Genomic DNA, 22354 nt, shown 5'->3' with positions numbered 1-22354 from the left:
TGAAAAAATCATAATCTATGCTAAATGGTAGCTATGATAGTAAGTAATAAAGGGACCAAAGAAGGAACAAGAACATAAGTTAAAATGTACTTAATGGTTTTTAGAGTCAGCTAAAAAATGCAAAATAATATAGTGATTCATTGGTTATGAATTCTTGAGGTGATTTTTTTGTTTTTATTTAAGCATTTGTAGATATTAATTCAAACACAACAGGAATCTCCCAATACAATGGGTGACCCATTGAATCAATAGTTAGTAAAAAATAGGGATCCTGTAGGCATAGAAAAGATGCAGATTAAAGAATTTGTTGTTGTGTAGTATAAACTTTCTGTAAAGAAATTTAGCATCCAAGCCAGTCCTGTTGACAGCTGTTGAAAAGGGGAGTTGATTTAAACATAATGTTGTAAAAGGTAATAAGGATGCTATTGTAATCATCCACTGTCTTCTAAAACTGCTCTACAAATACTGTTCTTCTGATAAAGTGCCTTTATGTCTCTCTTTAGCAATGAATCTAATCTTATAGATTGCACTTGTATCCCTTTTAGCTTTTATTATCTTAAAAAAGGAAAGAAGTAGCAATACCATTTATACATAAGAAGTCATCTCCTGTAAAACTTTGGGAAAGATCTGTTGACCAACTTTTTAGTAAAGCTTGAACTCCTCAAATGCTTTGATTTGGGTACACCTGCATTCTACAATATAGTGTAGTTAGATCTCAGCTTAAAAGACAAACCCATTAATTTTGGAAATAATAGTGGTGGAACTGGGGTTGACTGGGTATCTATAATAGTATTTATTATCCCTGTGTGTGTGAATATGAGGAAGTACTAATGCCGCCACAGTCAGACTACTTAGGAACTCAGGTTAGCATATTTTAAAGCTATCTAAGCTGTTTCCAGGACAGTATAATATAGCATTTTATGTTTGTTTTGTTTTGTTTTTTTTTTTTTGTTTTTTTTTTGTTTTTTTTTTTGGTTTTTTTTTCCGAAGGGGACATTTAGACCAACTATAACACTTTGTTTTCCTTTTACAGGAAGCACATAATCATCTTGCCTTCATTATTGCAGTATGTGCTGCTCTTGTCATATTTGCAGTCATGTACTTACTTTTATGTATTGAATCCCTGTTTCGGAGGTGGCTGATGCTATTTGGAGTTGTGATTTGGGTTTGCTTCTTAATCGTAGGATATGTATCACTTTTTGAAAGAGAAAATGATTACCAACTGTGGGAACAGGTGTGTGTATATCTTCTTTATTCAGGTACTTACCTGAAACTTCTAGCCAGTATATATGAGTGTGTTTCGTGGGCTTTATTTTTTCTAACTATTATAATTGCATAATAATTTTTTGTGAGATTTAGATCCATGTTCTAAATTGGTTTTGTTAGTTTATTTTAGTAAATTTTAGTTTGTATTCTTTATTATAATGAAACACAATTCAGATGAGAAAATTGGATCACTGCATAAATTTGTGTGGGAATTGCATCATTAAGTTATAATTAAATTGTATTTTTCTTTGTCTTTTGCTGAATCTTAATTACCCTCAATTCATCTTTGAGAGAATTTTTCATGAATAATACTTGCTTTGTTAATTTATAGGGTCGAAGAAGTGCGTAAAGGAGTCTAGATCTGGGTGTGCCCTAGGGAGCCTGTTTTCAAATCGGTGGGAGAGGTGAAGTGAACAATGAGAATTAGTGACACATCCTGGCATAGCTGGGTGTGGCTAAAGTCCATTGCTCAGTATCTCTGATCAGAAGACAGGCGATATCATGATGCCAGAAATACCATTATCTGTAGGAAACTCCTCCTAAGATCGCATAATGTAAACAGAAGAGTTTTTAATTGAAATAAAAACTACATTTTATCTTGTTTTACTGACTCTTCCCCTCTTTATTTCAAATAACGAAAGATTTAACTTATCAGTTATACAACCAAAATCTGATTTGTATTATGGCCTAAAGCCAGGACTGTGTATTTACAGTTGCTGTTCAGTATTTTTTTAACTTAAGGAAGAACCTATTAGTTTAGGAAAAAAACAAAATTCAGTGTTTGAACATGTAATGAAGCAAGATTTGGTTTTGCTGCTTTCAGTGCTGCAAGCCAATGTTGTGTTGTCATGTGGTAATAATTCATTAATATTGATTTAAAGGCTAAAATATAAGGAGATGTTAGATTAGAAAATAGAACTAAGCAGATGCACTTCAGACTTTTGTCTTAAGTTATGAATTTATCACTAAAGCTATTACTTAAAAGCAGGTATGACCTTTGCTTGTCCATGCCTATAAAACTGTTACACAGTGTTTAGAACATTGTGTGGTGGGGCTCGTAAATACATCAAAAAAGGTTTTTTTCAGTCTAGCTAAAATAGTAAAGATCATAGAATCATGGAATGGTTTGGGTTGGAATGAACATGAAAAGATAACTTTGGTTGAATAAAAACTCTTATTTTCTTGTTTGTCTCTTTATTGTTGTCCCAGTAAAACTATCAATTCTGGCAAAACTTTTAAATGCAGACTGGGCCTTGATACTTCCTTAAAAGAAGCTCATGTCTGGAATGACACGAGTTGCAGTGATGAGATGGAGCTGAGCCAGGAACACTGCAATATTCTCTGATTAGGCTTGTTGATTTCCATATATATGAGCTAAACACTATAGCAAAGCTCTAAGTAGGGATTTAAGTTTTATAGACCTTCCATCTGTTCCCTAGCTCTTTAGTGGGCCATTGTGCATTTTGTGAAATCTGTGCAGCTAAACATGTAGTTAGTGGTAATAATGATTGTGTCAGCAACAGGAAATGTTGGTTGGATTTTTTTTATTTTTATCAAATATGGAGTAAATATATACATGTGATTGGGTGGTATTAACATTAGAATAATGACTTGGAGAAGGTAAGAAATCTGATTCTATTCAATACTGCTATCCTTGCAACACACTGTTCCTAGTATGGGATGTGCAAAATGCATCTTCAGCTGTAATGGATAAATTAAGGGTGGAAGGGCAAGGACAACTGAAAAATTTAAAGGTGGTATGGCATGTTAAACTATCTTACCTATGAATCTACAGCTTTTTCCTCCAAGCAATTTTCCCTCTATAGCAATTCCCTCCAGGCTTTTAGGACTACCACTGTTCTTACGGTTTTAATTGTGCTTTTGGAAATGTCAACATTTAATTGTTCATTAATTGTTTAATTTAACGAGCAAGAATCCTGCTACTTTCCTCCTTATTCTGTAGTGATTTTTGGCAGGTGCCTCATATCATGTATGTGTGATTATTTTCCTTTTTTTTTTTCTTTCTTTCTGTCTTTCTTTCCAAAGGTGCCATTCTTTCTATTCATAATCTTCACAGTTTACACCATGCTACCCTTTGGGATGAGAGGTGCTGTCATGATTAGTGTTCTTTCTGCTCTCTCCCATATTATTGTTCTAAGCATTATGGTAAGCATGAATACTCAAGAAAATAAGGAATCCATTCTATCTCAGGTAAGGAAATACTCCTTGTTAAGTAATTAAAAACTCTAGTCTTATTGCTATTTGATGTTGGCATAACTATCCTGTTTAAATAAGTTCTAAGCTTCCACATGGATCTTTCACATTCATGCATTTGGAGGTCAGGCCCAATATGGTTTTCAAGCTTTTCATTAAATTGCAGTTATTTTAATCGCGAATGAATTTTGATTTTTCTGACCTAAATGGAAGAAAAATTCTTATTTTAATTTCTTTATTAGGTTACTCAAAATGTCAGACTTTTTCACAATCATTCTTACGAGTCTGTGCTGTTTCAGATGGGTCTAATTTCACCTGGCACTGACTACCAGGTGGATCAAAAGGGCTTTTGCTGCCCTGGGGGATCAGTAGGACCTGGAAGTGCCACTCTGTGGTTTTTTAATAAGTTTCACCAACACTTATTAGTATAGAGTGTTGAAAGGAGCACCCCAGCTCTTTTGATGCAAGTGAGTGTCAGGCATCACACAGCACACTGATGCATGAATGTGTTTGCAGGTTTCTGCCTGTATTGAATGCTCATGCCTGCAAATAAATGCTAACTGATATAGCAGAATTTTCTGTTCCATTATACTACTATATGTTTGGACATGAATGTCTATGACTGTGCAAATTAGCTGATATCCCCTGGTGCATCTTGGCTAATTGCCACACTGTGATTTTGTGTGTGATGGGGTAAATTGCATGCGGCTTGGGGTAGATAGTCTTTCAGGGACTAGCATATATGGTAGTCAAGGATCAATGACTGTTCTGCAGTAAATAAATATTTTTCTTCTTGTGCAGCTACTTGCCAATGCTGTCCTTTTCCTTTGTGGTAACTTCGTGGGTGCATTTCACAAACGCCAAATGCAGGTTGCTTCATGGGATTTGTATAGATACACCTTAAAGTGCATTCAGGTCCGAATGAAACTGAAGATTGAAAAGAGGCAACAAGTGAGTGAAATATTTCATGTTATGAATTGTTTGTTTTAATTTCTAAAGTCGTATAATTTTATAAAGTTGGTGACTAATGCATGTTGAAAGGGTTGGTCCAATCTTTGAGATACCCACCTAGTGTCGAAAACAAAAGTTGTGCCATTTGTAACAAAAGAAGGAAGTTAAAGGGAGGAAGCTGTTCTCTGTGGCTTGTCTATATGAAAATCACCGTATTTGTAACAGGAATGCAATTTCCAGTTATTTTAGGTACTTTTTCCAAGTGTAACTTGGGTACTTTTTTCCAAGGTAACTTAAATGAACATGCCCTTAATGCCCTGAAAAATACTTGTAATTTCAACAGTTAGTTTAATTGTTCCCTTGATCACATTTTTTTGTTTTATTTGTTCTTGTATTTTCTTGTCTCACAAACTATTTTTCTTTTACTAGAAGAAAATCAGAGGCTAAGGCAGAAAAAGAAACTGTGTAATACATTACCACATTTGAGTATGAAATTGTTTATTTCCATAAACTCCAGTGGTATTTAAAGAATAAGCAAGGAAGATAAATTTCTTACCAAGGAAGGATTGTAAAGAAGAATCAAAGCTGAAACTAGGGTGCCTTTCCTCTTTTATCCTGGTATAAATAGGGTTAAGAACAGCAGCTCTAGAAGGCTGATGTGTACTGAGTTCTCTGCCCACAAGTTATTAGATAAAAGGAAGGGGCTGAAAAGTGGCTGACAGGATCAAATTGAAAAGAAGAAAATGCCACAGTGCTAATGTGATCTGTCCTTTGATACTGATCTTGTGAGATGACAGGACAAATCTGTGTGAAACTCCTGGCAGAATTTCCCCACACAGCAGCCAGGGAAGCATCTGATCAGCTTATACAGGCACTGTGCTCTCATTCTTTGGGTGATGTGGTAACTTGCATGGTTTTTATGGTTGCTTGTTTGAGGTGTAGATATGGTTAAAGTTTATGGACAGCTTGCTTTCATCTGTGTTGTAATTTGTCAGACAATTCTGAATCTCCTTATTACCACCCAATTTTTCTCTGTGAAGATGATGTGAGAAATGCAGTTCAGTTTTCAACATCACTTCCTTGAAAACTGTGATGTGTCAGCCTCAAGTAGCCCTGTTGCAGTCACTAGGCTGTGCTGTCAGTTTAAATTGCCCCAAAAGGTTGACTCTCCCAGTATTAAAATGTTAGAGGAAGAGAAGGAGCTGTTTCTGTTTCTGGGGGCAATATCAAACTAAATTGTGTATATGTAGTGTAGGGCAGTAATTGATGCTCAAGAGCTCGCACTGTGATCCTAAGGCATTTCATTTTGGTGGCAGGCACTGGTTAAGTAACACTGGCAGCTTACTGCCCTCTGAATGCTGCTGCATCAGGTGTTCAGGAAAAGGGGACAGAAAAAGGAAAAGATTTGGTCCAAGAGGACAGCATTTTACTCAGTTACACAATGTGTTGACCTTGCTGGCAATGTCCTCTGAAAAGGTTCCTGCCTGTAGCTTCTCCATGTAACATTTCCTCTTCTCTGGTAACTGTCTGAGGCAGAGCCCTTCCTGGGTTAAAAGTACTCCCTTTTTGTCTTCCTCTTCTGCCCAGTAGCTTAGCAGAGTTGTCTTTTGAAGAAAATACTTTTAAGCCAAAGCCAGTGTAAAACAGTGCACTGGACAGTCAAACAATGTAAATGGGTTTTGAAGACTTTATACTGTCACTTAGTTCAAAAGACTTTCTTTTAGTGGCATCAGTTCCCTTAAGGTATGGCATGTTGTCGACACTTTGGTGTCGCTGCTTTTCCAGCATTTGAGAATTCACCAGGGTTTTTAATACTGCATAGTTTTCATTACAAATTGCAAGCTTTTACCAGAAACTTTATCTGACAATGCTAACATAACACTGAGATTGGTGGGCAAAATACATATTAATCTATCCTGAAATTGTAGTATTGAATGCTAAATTTTTGTGTGTGTCATAGTTACAGAGATACACCATATCTAGGTTACAAGGAACAAAAGAAAAAAATAAAAAGGCAACAACCTTACTTAACTGTAAAATCTGTGATTTTTGAGAATAGAAATGTGAAAATCTTTTCTGGGAACCCTGACATACATTACTCAAAGGCTATTTGAATAAAGGCATCTCTTTTTTTCTATTTCTTCTTGCAGTCACTGACATCCTGCAGTTTGAAATTTACTGTATTGAGAATTTTGCATAGATTTTTTTTTTTTCCTCTTCTCCTTTTAGGAAAATTTGCTTTTATCCATACTGCCGGCTCATATCTCTATGGAAATGAAGCTAGCAATCATAGAGCGGTTAAAGGAAACTAATGATAATAGGCAAATGCATGACAATAATTTCCATAGTCTATACGTGAAAAGGCACCAAAATGTTAGGTAAGTACAAAGTCTAGAAGTAATTGTGTTAAGCAGCTGATTCTTTACAATGTATATGGTCCAGTCAAATTAAAATTTGAAAGTAGACTTTCGGTCTGAATATGCTTTTTTTCTGTTGTGGGAAAGTAACATGTTGTGAACTGATGTGCCGTCTTCTAATCAGTTGAGATACTTGAATCCTTTTTTCTGGAGTTGTTTTCCAAGGGGAGAGACACTTGCTATTAAATGCACTGTAATATTTAAGACTGCGGAAAAGACATATCTTCATGTTTCTATTATGTTGATTTTCCCTTTTGTTCCTGTCTAGCATTCTTTATGCAGACATTGTAGGATTTACTCGCCTTGCCAGTGACTGCTCTCCTAAGGAACTAGTAGTGATGCTGAATGAACTTTTTGGAAAGTTTGATCAGATTGCAAAGGTAGGTGCTGCAGTTTGTTGTGTAGCCAGGGATAAAGGCCACCATTGGAAAAGGAAATTGTCTTTTCCACAAGACAGAAGGCAATTGGTGCTTCTGAAGTCAGGAAGGGAAGACTGGTTTAGCTTCAAAACTAACTAGCAAAATTGCATTAAAGCAAAATTTTTATCAGAATTAGGAGATTTAGCACTGTAACTGTAATTCTAATTCTTGAGTCTGGAGGCTTATCTGTATTGTTCAGGGGATTGTCTGATGGCAAGAAGTAATTGTAACAGGGCTGGAAGAGGTGATGTACATGAGCTCTATTGAGGAGCTTTGGTGTATTCAGTTAGAAGGAGTGCTGGCTGTATAAATGGAAAACTCTCAGCCAAACATTTACATTCATTAATTCAGTTATACTGCATAAGACCAAGGAGTTCTTTACTCAGGAGTATAATCAGTAATGGGTGCTTACAGGAAAATGTAAGAATGAGAAGTTGATTAAAATGGCCCCTATGAAGAGATACCCCTACTACTTACCCTGTATGCTGGCAGTAGTTCTTCCACTTCCAAGTGCTGGTTGAGGTTAACTTCTTTGCAGTGGTAATTGCAAACTTGTTTTTTTGAGTTGTCACATTACAGGGACTGTATTATATATTTGTTTGCATGATTTGACTCTGTGTGATGATTTCTGTTATTCCCTAAATCTGATCCTAATCCTAGGTGTATGTTCCATCATAGCCATTGATTTTTTTGTTAGTACTATGAGGTAAACATGGCTTTAGGAAAATAAATACTGTTTTGTTGTGTCTTATGTGACAAAAAAAAAAAGTAAACAGTTGCTGTAACAAAAGTACTGGCTAATTAGAGAGTGGTACTAAATATTGTATTGTTGTGAAGCAGCTATTCGGAACACACAGAATAGGCCATGTCATCTTATTTGCCACAAGCTTTTTATGTCAAAGTAGAGGTTACACATATTTGGTAGTTTTTTGCAACTGTTTATCAGGCATAAAAATATAAAAGATTCTAGATTTTGAGTGATACGTTTCATTTTCTCCTGTCTGCAAATTGCACAGTTTAAAAAATGTCTGGATTTAGTGAGTCAAGGTCTTATGCAACTCTGTGGTTGAATGTAAGAAGAGATTCCTGTTTTTGAACTATTTTTGTTCTGCTCGGGAGTGTTCTCAGTCATCTTTTCCATACTGTAAAAATGTTCTGGGCTCTGGTTTACCTAGTAAAAGTTGATGGGTAACCTGGACACCGAGCTGGATGCTGAAGTCTAACAGTTCTAATCTAGGGCTGGGTTTCCTAGTTTATTTTTTGCTGCAACACTCAGAACCTACTGGAGGGTATAAGATGATGCAGAATGACAAACATTCTCTACAGGCTTTGATGAGGGAGAACAGCTTAATTTGGTGAATTGCCAGTGATTTGGGCTGATTTTTGAGTTGATTGAAGAATTGCTGGGCTGGTTCTACAACAGGGAGGCTTGGGCAACTGGAAGTGTGAGCTAGCTCAAATAAAACCATCTCTACTTATCAGTCAAACACTATGTAACCTTGTAGAATTAGCCCTGGCTTACTTGCAACCTTTGTAGTTAAAATTCTTCAAAAGTATTTTAGCAAAAGACAGTATGAGGAGCTCTTTGCTCTTCCTCTTTCCTCCCTCCAGCCATAGGCAGCAGTATCCTCTGTTGCACAGTTAGGAAAAAGTTTTCTGCTGCCAGATAGTAATGCATGTTTTTCATATTAGCGATAGCAAAGTGTAGTGTGTGCAGCTTCCTCTTCAGTCATATTTGAAACAAAAAGTGCCATTTTGCTTCTGCAAAGCTACCAGGTTGGGCAGCTTAATCTGTCACTTCTCTCTAAATTCTGTTACGTGTTTGATGATGATACACAACAATGTTATGTATGAGGCTGCTATGCCAAACTTGAGGGAAAGGTAAGGAAACTGCCTCTAGTTCAGGTGCTAATAAAGGCAGAGATTAACAAATAGGAAGATTGTACCCTTTGGATGGTAAATTCTGTGACAGTTTTATTTTTATTTATAGTTTCTCAGTTGCACACAGTTCCAAGAATAAAGTGAGAAACAAGTAAGATGATTGTATTTCAGAACCGCTTGAAGTGGTCATTCCTCTTACTCTCTGCTGAGCAATATCCAGGCATTTGGATGTGGGAAAAGAGAAATACGTTTTGCTTTAACAAGGATTGAATGAAGCCTGACTTTCTCAAAATGATACAGACAAGTCCTAGTTTTGGTGTCATTAGCCTACTTGTTTTTCCTGTTACATATGTTTACTATAATTTCACAGGAGAATGAATGCATGAGAATAAAAATCCTGGGAGACTGTTACTACTGTGTCTCAGGCCTACCCGTGTCCTTACCGGTTCATGCCAGGAACTGTGTTAAAATGGGACTTGACATGTGTGAAGCAATAAAGTAAGTATAGCACAGAAGGCTTTTTAACGTATTGAGGCTATGAAGAGATTGAGTAAAGTATTTTTTGTCAACATTCAAAGTAGCTGTAGTTGAATAGTTACACATTGGGTCGTCTCTTGCCTTGTGCACTAAGTGCACAATGAGACTAAATCTTAATGGATCTCCAGGAGGTGGGGAGAAAATCACAGATGTGACTTACTCTCTAATACTCTCCTCCCTCCATAGGCAGGTGAGGGAAGCCACGGGAGTGGATATCAACATGAGGGTTGGCATCCATTCTGGGAACGTGCTGTGCGGTGTCATTGGCCTCCGGAAGTGGCAGTATGATGTCTGGTCACATGACGTGTCCTTAGCAAACCGCATGGAATCTGCTGGCGTACCTGGGTGAGAATCTTCCCTGTCAGTGCTAATGCGCTCTGTCATTATGATTTTTATAATCCTGGTTTATGAGTCTGGAATTGTAACTGTGCCATGACACAGATCTTCACAATGAGATGATGACAATAAGACAAATGTGAACTCGCCAGAGCTGTAAAATGTTAATATTTTCCGATTCTGTTTTCAGTGTGCTATAAAATTCTATTCTTAGGCAAGTGACTGTTTCTTGACCTTCTCTTCATTGGAGAAACTTTTATGTCCTCAGCAGTGTGTTACGGTGATTTAGTTAACTCCTATACACAGGTATAATATATATTTGTAAATTTACCTAAAGAATACATATACTACTTAGGTTGACAAGACAAAGCTGCATATTTAACTAGTGTTTCTGTTAATATATTGAATATTAATATATTCAATTTATATTAAATTTATATAGAGAGTGCACCTATATGCACCACCACCAGTGTCCACACAAAAATGTGAACAATTCAAAAGTTAAAACACAGTCTGATGAGGAGCATCCAAGCCAGGAGAATCTGGAGCTGTTGGTTGTTGTATTTCTCTCTGTAGCATTTGTCATGGGCAGAACAGGAACTGAAGTGAGTGGTCCTGAGTGAAAAAGCTTGAGGCAAAGCAGTAATGTAACTTGCCACATGCTGCTCAGCAGTGCAGAGGATTGAGTCTGAAGCTAGTATTCATGCTGCCATTTTTAAGATGTTCATTGAAAAGGACAGATACAAGTGCTTTTAAAAATCACCAGCTTTTAGAAAAGTATGCTATTTCCCAAGCTGAACTAGGAGATTACAACTAAGCTAAGAAACTTCACCTTTCCTCTCCCATATTGTTTCCCATTTTTCATTACCAAATAAGCCTGTGATTTTGTAGGGTTTTGGTAGTGTGTGCGAATTAGTACTTATTAATTAAATGACATTCATCTGGCTGTATGTTTAAGCATTAAAGTATTGGCTTCTTTTAGAAAGAAGATTCTAACCAGGCACATAAAAGAGTTTCTTATTGTTTCTATGCTTCAGTCAGCTTTTAGATATATGCTTGTCACTTAAAAGTTAATTTCTGCAAAGCAATAAAGGGATATGAATACAAAATTATTTTCTTGCATTGGTGCTCAAAACAGAAAATGAATTGTTGCTTGGTTAAGAGTTGCAATACCATCCATGCTGAGTGTTTTAGTGTGTTGACTCAGCATGATTAAACACAAATTTGTAAAGTTTCTTGTGTTGATAAAGCAAACAACGTGACTGAATATGGTGTGCAAATGTAATTTTCTTAGTCATGTTTAGGACCACTACCTAATCTTGGAAACTTTGATTATTCCATTACATTCTGCATGCTTATGTTTGATGATCTGTTAAAGATTAAAGCTGGTTGGCATGCTGATTCAGAAACATTACACTTAATGTTTCCTATATCTACACATGTCTAGAGCTCACTTATCATGTGGTTCAAAATTAGCCAAAGGAAACCTTTGACTTGTGGAAGACTGAGCCTCACAGAGAGGAAGGGTTTCTATTAATTATGCAAAAAGATGTGTCTGGGATTCCCCATTCCAATGTTAGCTAGTCCTGCTCCTTTGGAATCAGAAATTTTGTCATTAGAAGCAGTTGCAAGCTTTTATTTAAAATAGGAAGTATGTATATTTTGGGTTCCTATAAATGAAGGAATTCTAAAGACTTCTGAAAGGATGCAGGAAAACTTGTAACTTTATAAATATTTCCTTTCCATTTTCTTGTTCATCTTCCCAATTTTATTATTTTAATTCCTAAAAATGTGGTACACTAGCAAAACAAAAAGAACTAGCATAAAACCAAACTTAAAAATACATCTATGACCCATTCTCTCTAATATCTATATGCCTGAAAGATCAGAACATGATATTCTCAGGCCTGTAAGCATAGGAAGTTGAATGCAGCAGGGTAGTTATTCTGCAGTAGGATGGGAAGTGCAATGGTGCATGTTACAGCTTGCCATTGAGAGGCAGCTTTAGCAATTTTGGTTACGTACTGGTCCCAGAATCCAATAAGTGTTAGTAACTGCTGAGAAATCATTGGCATGGTAATTTAAATGGGAGGAAGTTTGCAGTGAGATCTGAAATGTGTCCACAGCAGTGTGTGATTTGGGGAAAAAGGGAGAGAAAGCTTGGTAAAATGGAACATGGGGATAGTGAACAAATTTATTTCCTTTTGAGGTAGGTGGAAAAGCACAGAAAATGTGCTGCAGTACATGAGTGTTACAAGGCCCAGTTAATACAGACATCACCCAGGCTCTGTGGGAGAAAGTGATGCTTTAGAGCAAGTTTTAAATTTTGGGTGTGAGGATTCACCTTGATTGCAAAACTGCATAATCCGGGTAACAATTAAAGACCTTTTTTTTGGCTTTTTTTTTTTTTTTAATTAGCAGTAAACAAATAAAACCATGCATCCTGTATATTCCAGTACTCGTACCTTTTGGCTTTAAAAGTATTGAGGAATTTTTAGTCTTTCTTGTGAGAAGCCACAGCCAGTGGTCTTCAGGTGTTGGCTAAACTATCTCCATGCAGACCTTCATGCAGCATAAGGAAGCAGTTATAGATGGGATAGTTATTCCCTTACTTTCTGTATTTAGATAGGAGTGCTGCACACTGTCAGCTTCCATTCTGGGTATGTTCTTCCCCAGCTCTGTGCTGATGGATGTAGGACCGGCAGCAGTGTTTAACCCCTCTGTGCCAAAGAGTAGTGAGGAAAGCTGTGGGAAGATAACAAAGTAGAATATAAGAAATGTTATTTAATGAACACACTCAGGTCTCTTGTTGAGAAATTCTATGGAAAGATTTTACGCATAATTTATTATGGAACGACATGATTCAGGATACTGAACTAAGTAATGTTAAGGGGAAAGTGTGCATGGGTCCAGAAAAATATTAACTGCTCCCCTTAGAAGCAAGCTGCTGTTCTTGCTGTGCTATGCTCTCCTCTGTTCCAGAAAAGACAGGCTTTCAGAATTATGCTCCTAGCTGACAAAAAAACCTTTTCCATTTTTTTCCCCCCAGATATCTCCCCCTCTGCTCATGCATTTCCAGCATGAGACGGCCCTCCCTTGTGTTTTGTAAGCTTTCCCTGCAGCTCCTGCCATCTGAAACAACCTGTCTGCAAGTTTGTCTTGTCAGTCATCAGATCTCCTTTGATCACATTTATTCTTGTTTCTTATATATCTCTGCTTATTTATATTTAATTTTATACTGATGCTATCTCATTATGGAAGTGTTTCTCAGCATTCTGTGAAAGATGCCCTGTGAAGAACTGCAGTAAAGGATTGCAAATATGGTTTCAAGCAGTGGCAGGATTTTTGCAGTTGGCTGCCGAAGCACAAGATGGCTGAAAAGGAGAAATGTCAGCAGTGGCCATTGAAATGTAAATGAAATGCTTAATGTGACCTTTCTGTAAGTGTTTCTGTCTCTTGTTCTTTCTCCCCTTCTCAGCCGCGTACACATCACTGAAGCAACATTGAATCATCTAGGCAAAGCATATGAAGTAGAAGAAGGGAATGGACATCTGAGGGATCCTTATCTTGAATCTATGAATATCAAAACCTACTTAGTGGTTGATCCAAGGGTATGTGGTTGTTTTTAAATGTGTATTTATTCAAATATATAATACATTTTAAAGACATAGGTGACTATGTTACATACTCCTTTTAAATTCAGCAGCAGAATTTGAAGCATGGTATGGGCCATCTGAGTAGCTTGGATTCGGGACTTCAGACCTGAAAACATATGCTACTGTTTTATAAGATGTCTTTAGTCTGAAGGTAGTGTTATGATGAAACCTCTTACGTGGTCAACTCAGAGTAAGAATACGTATTTGACTGTATTTATGTGAAATGTGTCTCTCACAAATATAGGTCAAAGGGTGGAATGAAGTCATGAAAGAATACCTGTACTATGTGACCACCTTCAGAAAGATATTCCCTGTAAAATAGCTTCTGACATCATCTTTCTCACTATCTTGGATGTGAGAGTCACCTTCTTTTCAGAGTATAAAGTTAGCAACTATTGGTTTTCCCTTTAGAGCCTGGTAACCACAGACACCTGGAGTCTTGCAGGTTTGAATCAGCTTGTGGTTAATGAGTAAAATATTTCAAAAGGAAAAAAGAATGAAAATTACAAAGTTATTTCTTTCAGGATCTTTACAGGAAGGAACAGCATAGAGCCACTTTTAATTACCAAGAACACAATCTTATCTTTGTTGCATGTTTTATGTACTCAGCACTGCAACCCTCCCTACATGTACACAGCACATATTCTCAGAATAAGGATCTAAGTCTGTTAAAATTGTCCCTGCTCACCTGAAGATACCTATGAAATGTTAGAGGATAACCAGTGATTGACATAATGGCTTATTCTGCAGTTTTAGCTTCCTTGTAGACCCACAAAGATATTGCTGTATGCCCTGTATGTATTGTCTAACTCATCACCTGTGATGCAGAGATATAATCTAATGCTGAGTCTGTAATTTGTAGGATCTTCTCCTAACCACTGTTTTGATACGCCCCAGCTCAGGAACTGGGAATCTTTTCCCCTGATGGGGTGCTGACTGCAAGGAATTTTTATCTATTCATAAGATCCTGCAGTCTCTCACACTGTAAATAAAAAAGGAAGTTTGAATGTTGCAATGTTACAAGTGAAGGCTTGTAAAGGCAGAGGGAGCAAATTAATTATGTCATGATCTGGTTTAGCTCACATTAATTAAACGAGGTAAAGGAGTTGAGGCTGACCGACACATTGCTGGTATGTGTTTAGAGTCCTACTAAATAGTTAAACTACTAAAGTACACAGAGCTTCATTTGTTTGTAATTTGTGTAATTTTCTTGTTTTTAAATGTGTGTTCTCTGTTAGTCCAAACAATGCATAGCAAATAATCATCTCCCTAAAACAAGAGTTAATGATGGGCTGAAGATGCGGGCATCTGTTCGGATGACACGTTATTTAGAGTCCTGGGGAGCAGCCAGGCCCTTTGCACACTTGAACCACAGAGAAAGTGTGAGCAGTGACTCTTCAAGTTCACAAGGAAAGCAACGAAAGGTGAGGTTTAAAGTAGTAATTGTAATCTTACAATTGCAGACTGCTCCTTGTGTCTATGGTGTGAAACTCGAAATCTGACACAAATTTTGTGGCTGAAATTCTGCTCTTACTCATGATGTTTACATGTGTACACAGAACTAAGGCAGTATCTCTGAAACAAGTGCTTCTGTCAGAACTTCACAGTATTCAAACTTCACCAATCTCTAGAATGCTATACTCATAGTAAACCTTCAAAGTAAAACTTTGAAATTATCTTACTTCCTCCACCTCCCACTCCCCAATATTTTTTCCATCTACAGGTCCTGCTCACATGTGGTTTTGGAAAAAAGATAATTTATCCCAGGCTCCAGATGCACACAACACTGACTTAAAATGTACAGAAAATTAACAGTGCATTTACAGGTTCTTCCTGCAACAGGATTGTGTCAGTGAAGGATTTCTAAGATAATGAATTCTTAAAATTTTTAAGATTTTAAATTTTAAGAAATTTCATTTTTCTTCCTGCAAGCAGAAATGTGATGTGCATGGTTTCTGGTGTGCTCCTGGACAGATAGCTGTAGTAAATGTTAATTTAAGTATGGGTCTATTCAGGTCTGTGGAAGTGGTTTTCAATCTCCTTGCTTCTGCTGATGTTAATTACTTCTGTCTGTGGAGAAAAATAAGAGGGCATATCTGTTCAATGATTTTAGAACGATATCTTTGTCAGAAAACACTCAGTTGCTAAAGCAGAAAGCATTGCTGGAAGGATTGATTTTTGGTAAGCTTTTCTACTTGAGAAGGGTTTCTGATTATTGTTTTTGGATGAAATGGTTTTGGCAGCTTCCTGAAGCTTATTTCCCATAGTTGTTTGCCATTTACTGAGTGTGTAACTTACTCTTAATTCCTCATTTGATTTAGGAAATACCTTTGAGTTCCACTGGACGCCAGAGAAACTCTGATAGGTTTGTCAAATACTTTCTTCTTTTAAAACATGTGATCCTGTGCTCCTCTTGAAGTTCAGGGTACTGAAAGCGTGCGATCTTTTGGCTGATTAATCATTGCATACAGTATCCCTGCATTAGAAAGGTTAAGCTAAATCTTTGTCCTTTAAAAGACCTCTCAACTGATGCTTGTTACTATTAGACTCTAACAGGAGGTTGTCCCCCCACCCTTTTTATCTAGCTGGCCCCTCAGTCATTCATCTTGCATTTTATTTTATGGCCTGTAGCAGGATGGAAGGGAATAGGGAAGTAAAGAGACCTATAGAGCATTGGAAAACAAATCAAGACACCTCATATATGGTATACATGTTTACACTGTAACTCCTTGTGCTACCTCAGCTTTTAGTTTTCTTACTCTTAGATGCTAGTTTTGTTCATGAGCATTATACTACCAAATAAACAAATTTTATCATCGTATTATAAATAAATACATCTTATGTTTTAGAAGATAATGCCTTTGGTTAGTAGTGTTAATGTATGCCATCATACTGTAATAAAAAATTGGCCACTATATGTAGAAAAACTTACAATGGTACCTGTACCACTGAGTTAACCAAGTAAATGATTTTTCATTTGTCAAACATTCTTGTAGTTTATAAAAATATTGTCTCAAAAAATGTATAGTCTGAATAACTAGAGAAATGCTCAGTAAAGTGCTTATGGATGCATGTTTATCAGTTTGGAGCATTCTTGTTTAATGCCTTTGTGGTAGTTTCCCCTACTTACGTCATTTGAAAGTGTGACCCCCTGTAGCCGTTCCCTGTTTCTGAATAGCATTTGTGACATGGACTTCATTTCTTTCCCAGAAACTCATCTCAGAAGGGGAGGATAGAAGAAGATATTTATGATGAAATGATGTCAACCATTGAAGGCCTCAGTTCAACTAAGTATGCAGTATCTTATTGTTTTCTTCATCTTTGAGAGTAATCTTCACTCTGAATTTTAAGCTCATATAAAAAATTTACTTCTCAAAAATGAATAGTTACCAGGATTCTTGTCTTGACCCTCTTTTGGTTTTTGTTTGTTTTTCAGTTATTGTAGATCCTTTTTGGTTTTAATTTGAATATCAAAGTATTACTGCATTGTCATGGCAAAAAGCTAATCGTTACTATAGCTGTTCAATGTGGGGTGGTATGAAACAGCAAAATGATTGCTTTGTTTCTTAGGACTGTCCGAAGTAATGAGCTGAACTGCAGTGTAGATGGTATAGGAAGTTTATGTTTGTGTTCTGCTGATTAAAATAAGAAATATCAGGAAATCGGGTGTAGTACTGAACAAAACCTGTGTATAAAGTCAAGCCACACTTCTGGGGGTAGTAACATAATTGCCCTTAGTGCCTAGTTCATGGAAGGTAAATGGTGTATCAGTAGCAGGTGGTACATTTGATACTATATTTGCATTTAAAAGCAGACAAACACAGGCAATGCTGTTTGTGGTTGGGTTTTGTTTTGTTTTTAATTTAAAACAGTATTTAAATTGCTATCAAATGTAAAACAGTGGATTCAAGTAGAAAAAAAAATCTTTCATCTAAATTATATCATGGCTGTTAACACTGTACCTCAGCTATTCTTAATGGAGGCCTGATATTATTTTGGGGAAGTTTTTGGAGGCTGTGAGCCATCTCTAACATCTGCTATTATACTCTGGTGTTTGTAAACCTTTGGCAAGGCCTGGGGTTACATTTTGCATGTAACTGGCAGGCGCTGAAGCCTGTGAGAGTGTTCTGGATCTGCCTGTCAGCTACATAACAGCATAACTGTTCTTGTGCTGTGAAACATAAAGAGCTTGCAAAACTGTCAAATGTGTGTAAAACAGTGGCACTCTCATCCTGTATACTGTGGTGTCTCAAGTACAATGATGATTTTGCCTAATCTCGTTGGCCTGTTGGTGTACGTTTTGTAATGCATGTCTCTCTAAATGCAGCCCATGGTGTGGCAGATCGGATGACTTCTGTGGGTTTTCACTGATTTTTGCAGAACCCAGTCTTGAAAAAGAGGTTGGTAATATCAAAATAATCCTTTTTGGTCTTTGATTTACACTTCAGAGCAGCATAAGAATGTATTTGAAACTTTTTGTTCTGAAACTGGATTCTGGAGGTGACTGCACATCCAAAGAGATTTTTGGTAACTAATGGAAAGCACATCTTATGATTCATTTGAGTTGGTCATTCTTTCATGAGAATGCTAATTCTGTAGATTAAAGGAGATTGTAATCTGTGGTTAAATTTTTGCCATAAAGGAGTAAGTAGGAGTTTGGCAACTTTATGATATGAAGAACTTCTCTTGGAAGCAATAAGATTAAAAAAATTAAAAAAAAAATTCTGCATCCATAATGAAAGTACTTTGAAAATACTTTGCTTTCTATGGTTGTTTCATTGCAAGTATGATGCTATTTGTTATGTATGGTGTATTTTTCCTGTTTGAATACCTGTTCCTTAGTTTAATGTGCTGTGGTGCACTGTATGTAGTTTAGGTTTACTGGTTGTGTTAGGTTTACTTCTGTGTATATCTTTTTCTCATAATGATTTTGGCTCTGCATCTGTGAAGCACTGATTTATGTACTTGCTGGATTTCCCTCTTGGTCTGAAATGCTCTTTTGGACTAGGTGTTTTTTCTTGACAGATATGTGAGTGAATTTGACTTGATTTTCTTTCGTTCCCTTTTAGTTGTATGTATATTTTTAAGGATACAGCATAAATTTGCATATGTGTATCACCACAAAAATGTAATAGGATTTTAAAACAGCCTGGAATTATCTTTAACATTTATTATGATTTGTTTTTCAGTATCGCACCATTCCAATTCGAAAACTGAAGAGTTACTTTGCATGTGCCAGTTTCGTGTTCTTTTGTATATTTCTGATACAGATGTTCATAATGCCAAAGTAAGTGTCAGTATTTTAATAATTTATAATTCAAGTTAACCAATAGCTAAAGCGAAACTCATGTGCATGAAACTTTTTACAGTCTTGGAGTTCCTGTTGGTTTACATTTAAGAAATATATACCTCTTAGTACTAATTTACACCTTAGTAAAGGAGTGCAGTCATGATGTTGGCACAACTGCCTGGATATCAGGGTGAAAATAAAATAAAAATGTTTCTTTAATATTATTTTTGCTTACTGCACACAGGGAGGTGTTCAGTTAAATGAGAAATCCTATTTTACAAAAATAGTTGGCTGTGAGCATATTAAAATAAGAGTGAGCAATGAAAAATTGGACTACTTGGTTAGATATGTTAAGTGACCTTTTGTCTGTAGAAATACAAGGAGGGAATTTTGAGCTGTTTTGCATACTCTGAGAAAGCAGGTGTTTGATAATTCTGTAGTTTATGGTGTATTTGTTTTTTATGGCTGTTGCAGTGCAATTTCCATGTGGCTTATGCAAGGGGTGCTGGTTCAGTCTGTCAGTGAGCAATAGAATATCTTCAAGTAGTATTTGTGTAACAGAGCAACAGTAACCTGTTGGTGCAATGGTATGGTCATCCAGTGCTATTAGAAGAAAAATTCTATTTCAATTTAGAGAAACAGTGCTAGCAAACGTTAGACTAAGTTGTGGTTTGATTCTTCCCTCCCTATTTATCACTGGTTTATTTTATGTTTTCTGTTTAGAACTGCAAAACTGGGAATTTCCTTTGGCATTGTTGCAGTCATAATTGTACTAATTTTGTTTGTATGCTTTGCTGAGAAATGTATGGTAAGTTTATTTAAAACAAAAAAAATATTCTTCTTTTCAAAAGCAGATGTAGGTAATTCAGCACCTTGGTCTATCTTTTAGGATGATGAATTAAGCTGCTAATTCCAATAAGAATTACAAGAGCCTTGAGCTTTAGCTTACCAGAAGATTTTATTGCCTGAAACAGATTTTCATGTCTGAAAATTCTCACTGTAATTCAGAAAATTATTTGAATGGCAGAATAGATGGGTAGGAGGAAGTTATTATTGCCTGCTGAATGGGGCTGGGGTATTTAAATTTATTTTTATTTGTATATTTGTCCCTAATAGTAGTTTTGCTTTGAAATTCGATATTTTCTATACTAGAAAAAAAAAATAAAATAAAAATAAATTTGAATGAAGGTTTTGATAATAGTTCATAAGGTCCCATGAATATTACAAACATGAATATTTTATTGGCAATAATTTCACAGCTGTTAGAATTCCAAATTCACCATTACATCCATTAGACCACTTTGCATTTATAGTTCCTTTTTCTTTGTGTTATTAAATATGCATGCAATTACTGTATAAAAAAATCCATAGTGACATAGACAGTCTGTAGTGACATGGGCCCATAGTGACATAGGACACATTCAATGATACAAGATAAAGAAAATCCTTCTTCAGTCCAAAACCTATATGGAGGCAGGGGTGGGAAAGGGAAGGGATTTTAGGGAGTTCCTTACACTTGTTAAATCTATGTTGTGCTAAGCCAAGGGTGGGAGGGAATTCTGAAATTCTGTTGAGAACATGCCACCATCACTCTACAGCCTGGTGGTGGTGGTGCTCTTGCAGGAAAACTGGCACAGAAAAACACTGTCCCTTACAGAGCCATGATTGAGTTGTGTAAAAAGGAAAGAAAAATAACTATATAATTATGCTCTTTACACAGGATAAAGTTTTATGATTAATTTAAAAGTACAGTTAGATAGTATGTATAGATTTTATGTATGTATAGTGTTCATATTTTGTCTACGTATGGATGGGGTTTTATATATATATGTCTATATATATATATGTCTATGTAGAGAAAGAGGGAAAGGTGTGTGTATATGTGTGCATGGGTGTTTTCTGCATCTGAAAAAACACATGGAGAAAAGAAAAAGAGGATTCCAAGACTGTAATTGCATCAGGCTAGAGTTTTGCATGGGGAATGTTTTGGTACAGAACCTTGAATAATCCTTGCAATCATGAAAAACATGTCTTACTAGATGCTTTTCTATATAGCAACAAGTAGAGGATATAAGGATGTCAAGAAAGGGGACCATCTATGATGGGTTTTGGTTCAGTCGTCCGGCAATGTAGTTCCAGATACAATGTTACAGTTCAATAACAAAAAAAAACAGGACCCCCCCCCCCAACCCCAACAAACCAACATAGGTTATAACTGTATTTTTAGTAACATTTCTCTAGAGCTTTCAATCAGATTATAATTTTGCATTTTTAAAGCAGAAATTAGAAAAGTTTGGGACCCAGCTTCTTTGAAATAAGGAAGCATTATCGCTATTTTCAGACGTGAAAAAGCATTAGGTATTTGATCTGAATGACTAGCTTCAGGGTTCTAAATTAGGATTCTAGTGAAGACTCTTGACACCCTTCTGCAAGAAAAAAGCATTTTATATTTAAAACTCTTTTTGCCCTTGCATCAAGGTGTAACCTGTGCTACTAAAACAAACTAATTCTGTTTACAGAAACGCTGCGCAGAACGCTGGCCTTTGCTGCACCACCTTTGTGCTATCTCGGAAAAGGTAGAAACAATGCCTTTACTCAGGCTTCCCTTAGCAGTTGTCACTATTGGTGCCTTGCTGATTATAGCCATTTTTAATTTTGTAAGTAATCACTTTACTCTGTGAATTTATTGTAACATCCACAGTTTAAGTAACTTCTTGTATTCTTTTTATCAAATACTGTGCCTTTTGCTGCTTTTTCTAGTGTCTGATTTGCAACATGAGTTGATGTACACAAGGATAAGGCATGGTGACATGTAAAAGCGTTAGAAGTAAAAACTCCCAGTTGGTAGAATTAAAAGTTTCTGTGATAGATTTGAATTCTAGTTTACACCACCTTTTCTCACTTTCAAGATGGAATTTATAATTACTGCTGGTTGTAATCATCATCACTAAAATGGTCTTCCATTTTTCTTAATGTGGGTTTAAATGTTTGGCTGTAGCTGGTAGAAGTGTTAAGCAGTTTACTGTGCTACTTGCTAACGCAATATTAATGCAGATGATGGAGGGAAGAATAAAGCTTGGCTCTCTTAAGACCCAAGATATTGTGGGTAGTTACTGCTAGACTATGATGCAAATGGCATTGGTGTTTTACCTGTAGTTTGAGTATTGTATTGAACCTTGGATATATGCATTTGAAAAACAACCCTTTGGAGTTACCTTATGATCAAGACCACTCTGCTGTGTTATTTTTTCAAACAAATTGTATGTAGCACATCATGTTAAGAGTTAAACTACTATCTGACCAATTTGATGGCTTTCTATGACGGGGCTACGGAACTGATGGACAGGAGTAGAGTAGCTGACATCATCTACCTGGACTTGTGCAAAG

At 36.4% G+C, this 22354-nt stretch overlaps 1 protein-coding gene across 1 annotated transcript in view; it reads left to right on the top strand.

Annotated features, from left to right (window-relative positions):
• ADCY7 (adenylate cyclase 7) overlaps positions 1-22354 on the top strand; it is a 52775-nt gene that overhangs the window by 18784 nt on the left and 11637 nt on the right. Inside the window, exons 3-17 of the mRNA XM_031051926.2 lie at positions 1034-1234; positions 3313-3477; positions 4282-4431; positions 6661-6809; positions 7117-7228; positions 9519-9646; positions 9872-10030; positions 13500-13632; positions 14916-15101; positions 15999-16042; positions 16888-16968; positions 18005-18077; positions 18867-18964; positions 19691-19775; positions 21487-21624. Coding sequence (XP_030907786.2) covers positions 1034-1234; positions 3313-3477; positions 4282-4431; positions 6661-6809; positions 7117-7228; positions 9519-9646; positions 9872-10030; positions 13500-13632; positions 14916-15101; positions 15999-16042; positions 16888-16968; positions 18005-18077; positions 18867-18964; positions 19691-19775; positions 21487-21624 — 1902 coding nt within the window. The remainder of the gene's footprint in view (positions 1-1033; positions 1235-3312; positions 3478-4281; positions 4432-6660; positions 6810-7116; positions 7229-9518; positions 9647-9871; positions 10031-13499; positions 13633-14915; positions 15102-15998; positions 16043-16887; positions 16969-18004; positions 18078-18866; positions 18965-19690; positions 19776-21486; positions 21625-22354) is intronic.

This window comes from Melopsittacus undulatus, chromosome Z, assembly GCF_012275295.1.
Source record: "Melopsittacus undulatus isolate bMelUnd1 chromosome Z, bMelUnd1.mat.Z, whole genome shotgun sequence".
In the NCBI taxonomy this organism is placed as follows: domain Eukaryota; kingdom Metazoa; phylum Chordata; class Aves; order Psittaciformes; family Psittaculidae; genus Melopsittacus; species Melopsittacus undulatus.
The sequence above is the reverse complement of the archived record's forward strand: the minus strand, read 5'-3'. Positions and strand labels throughout refer to the sequence as shown.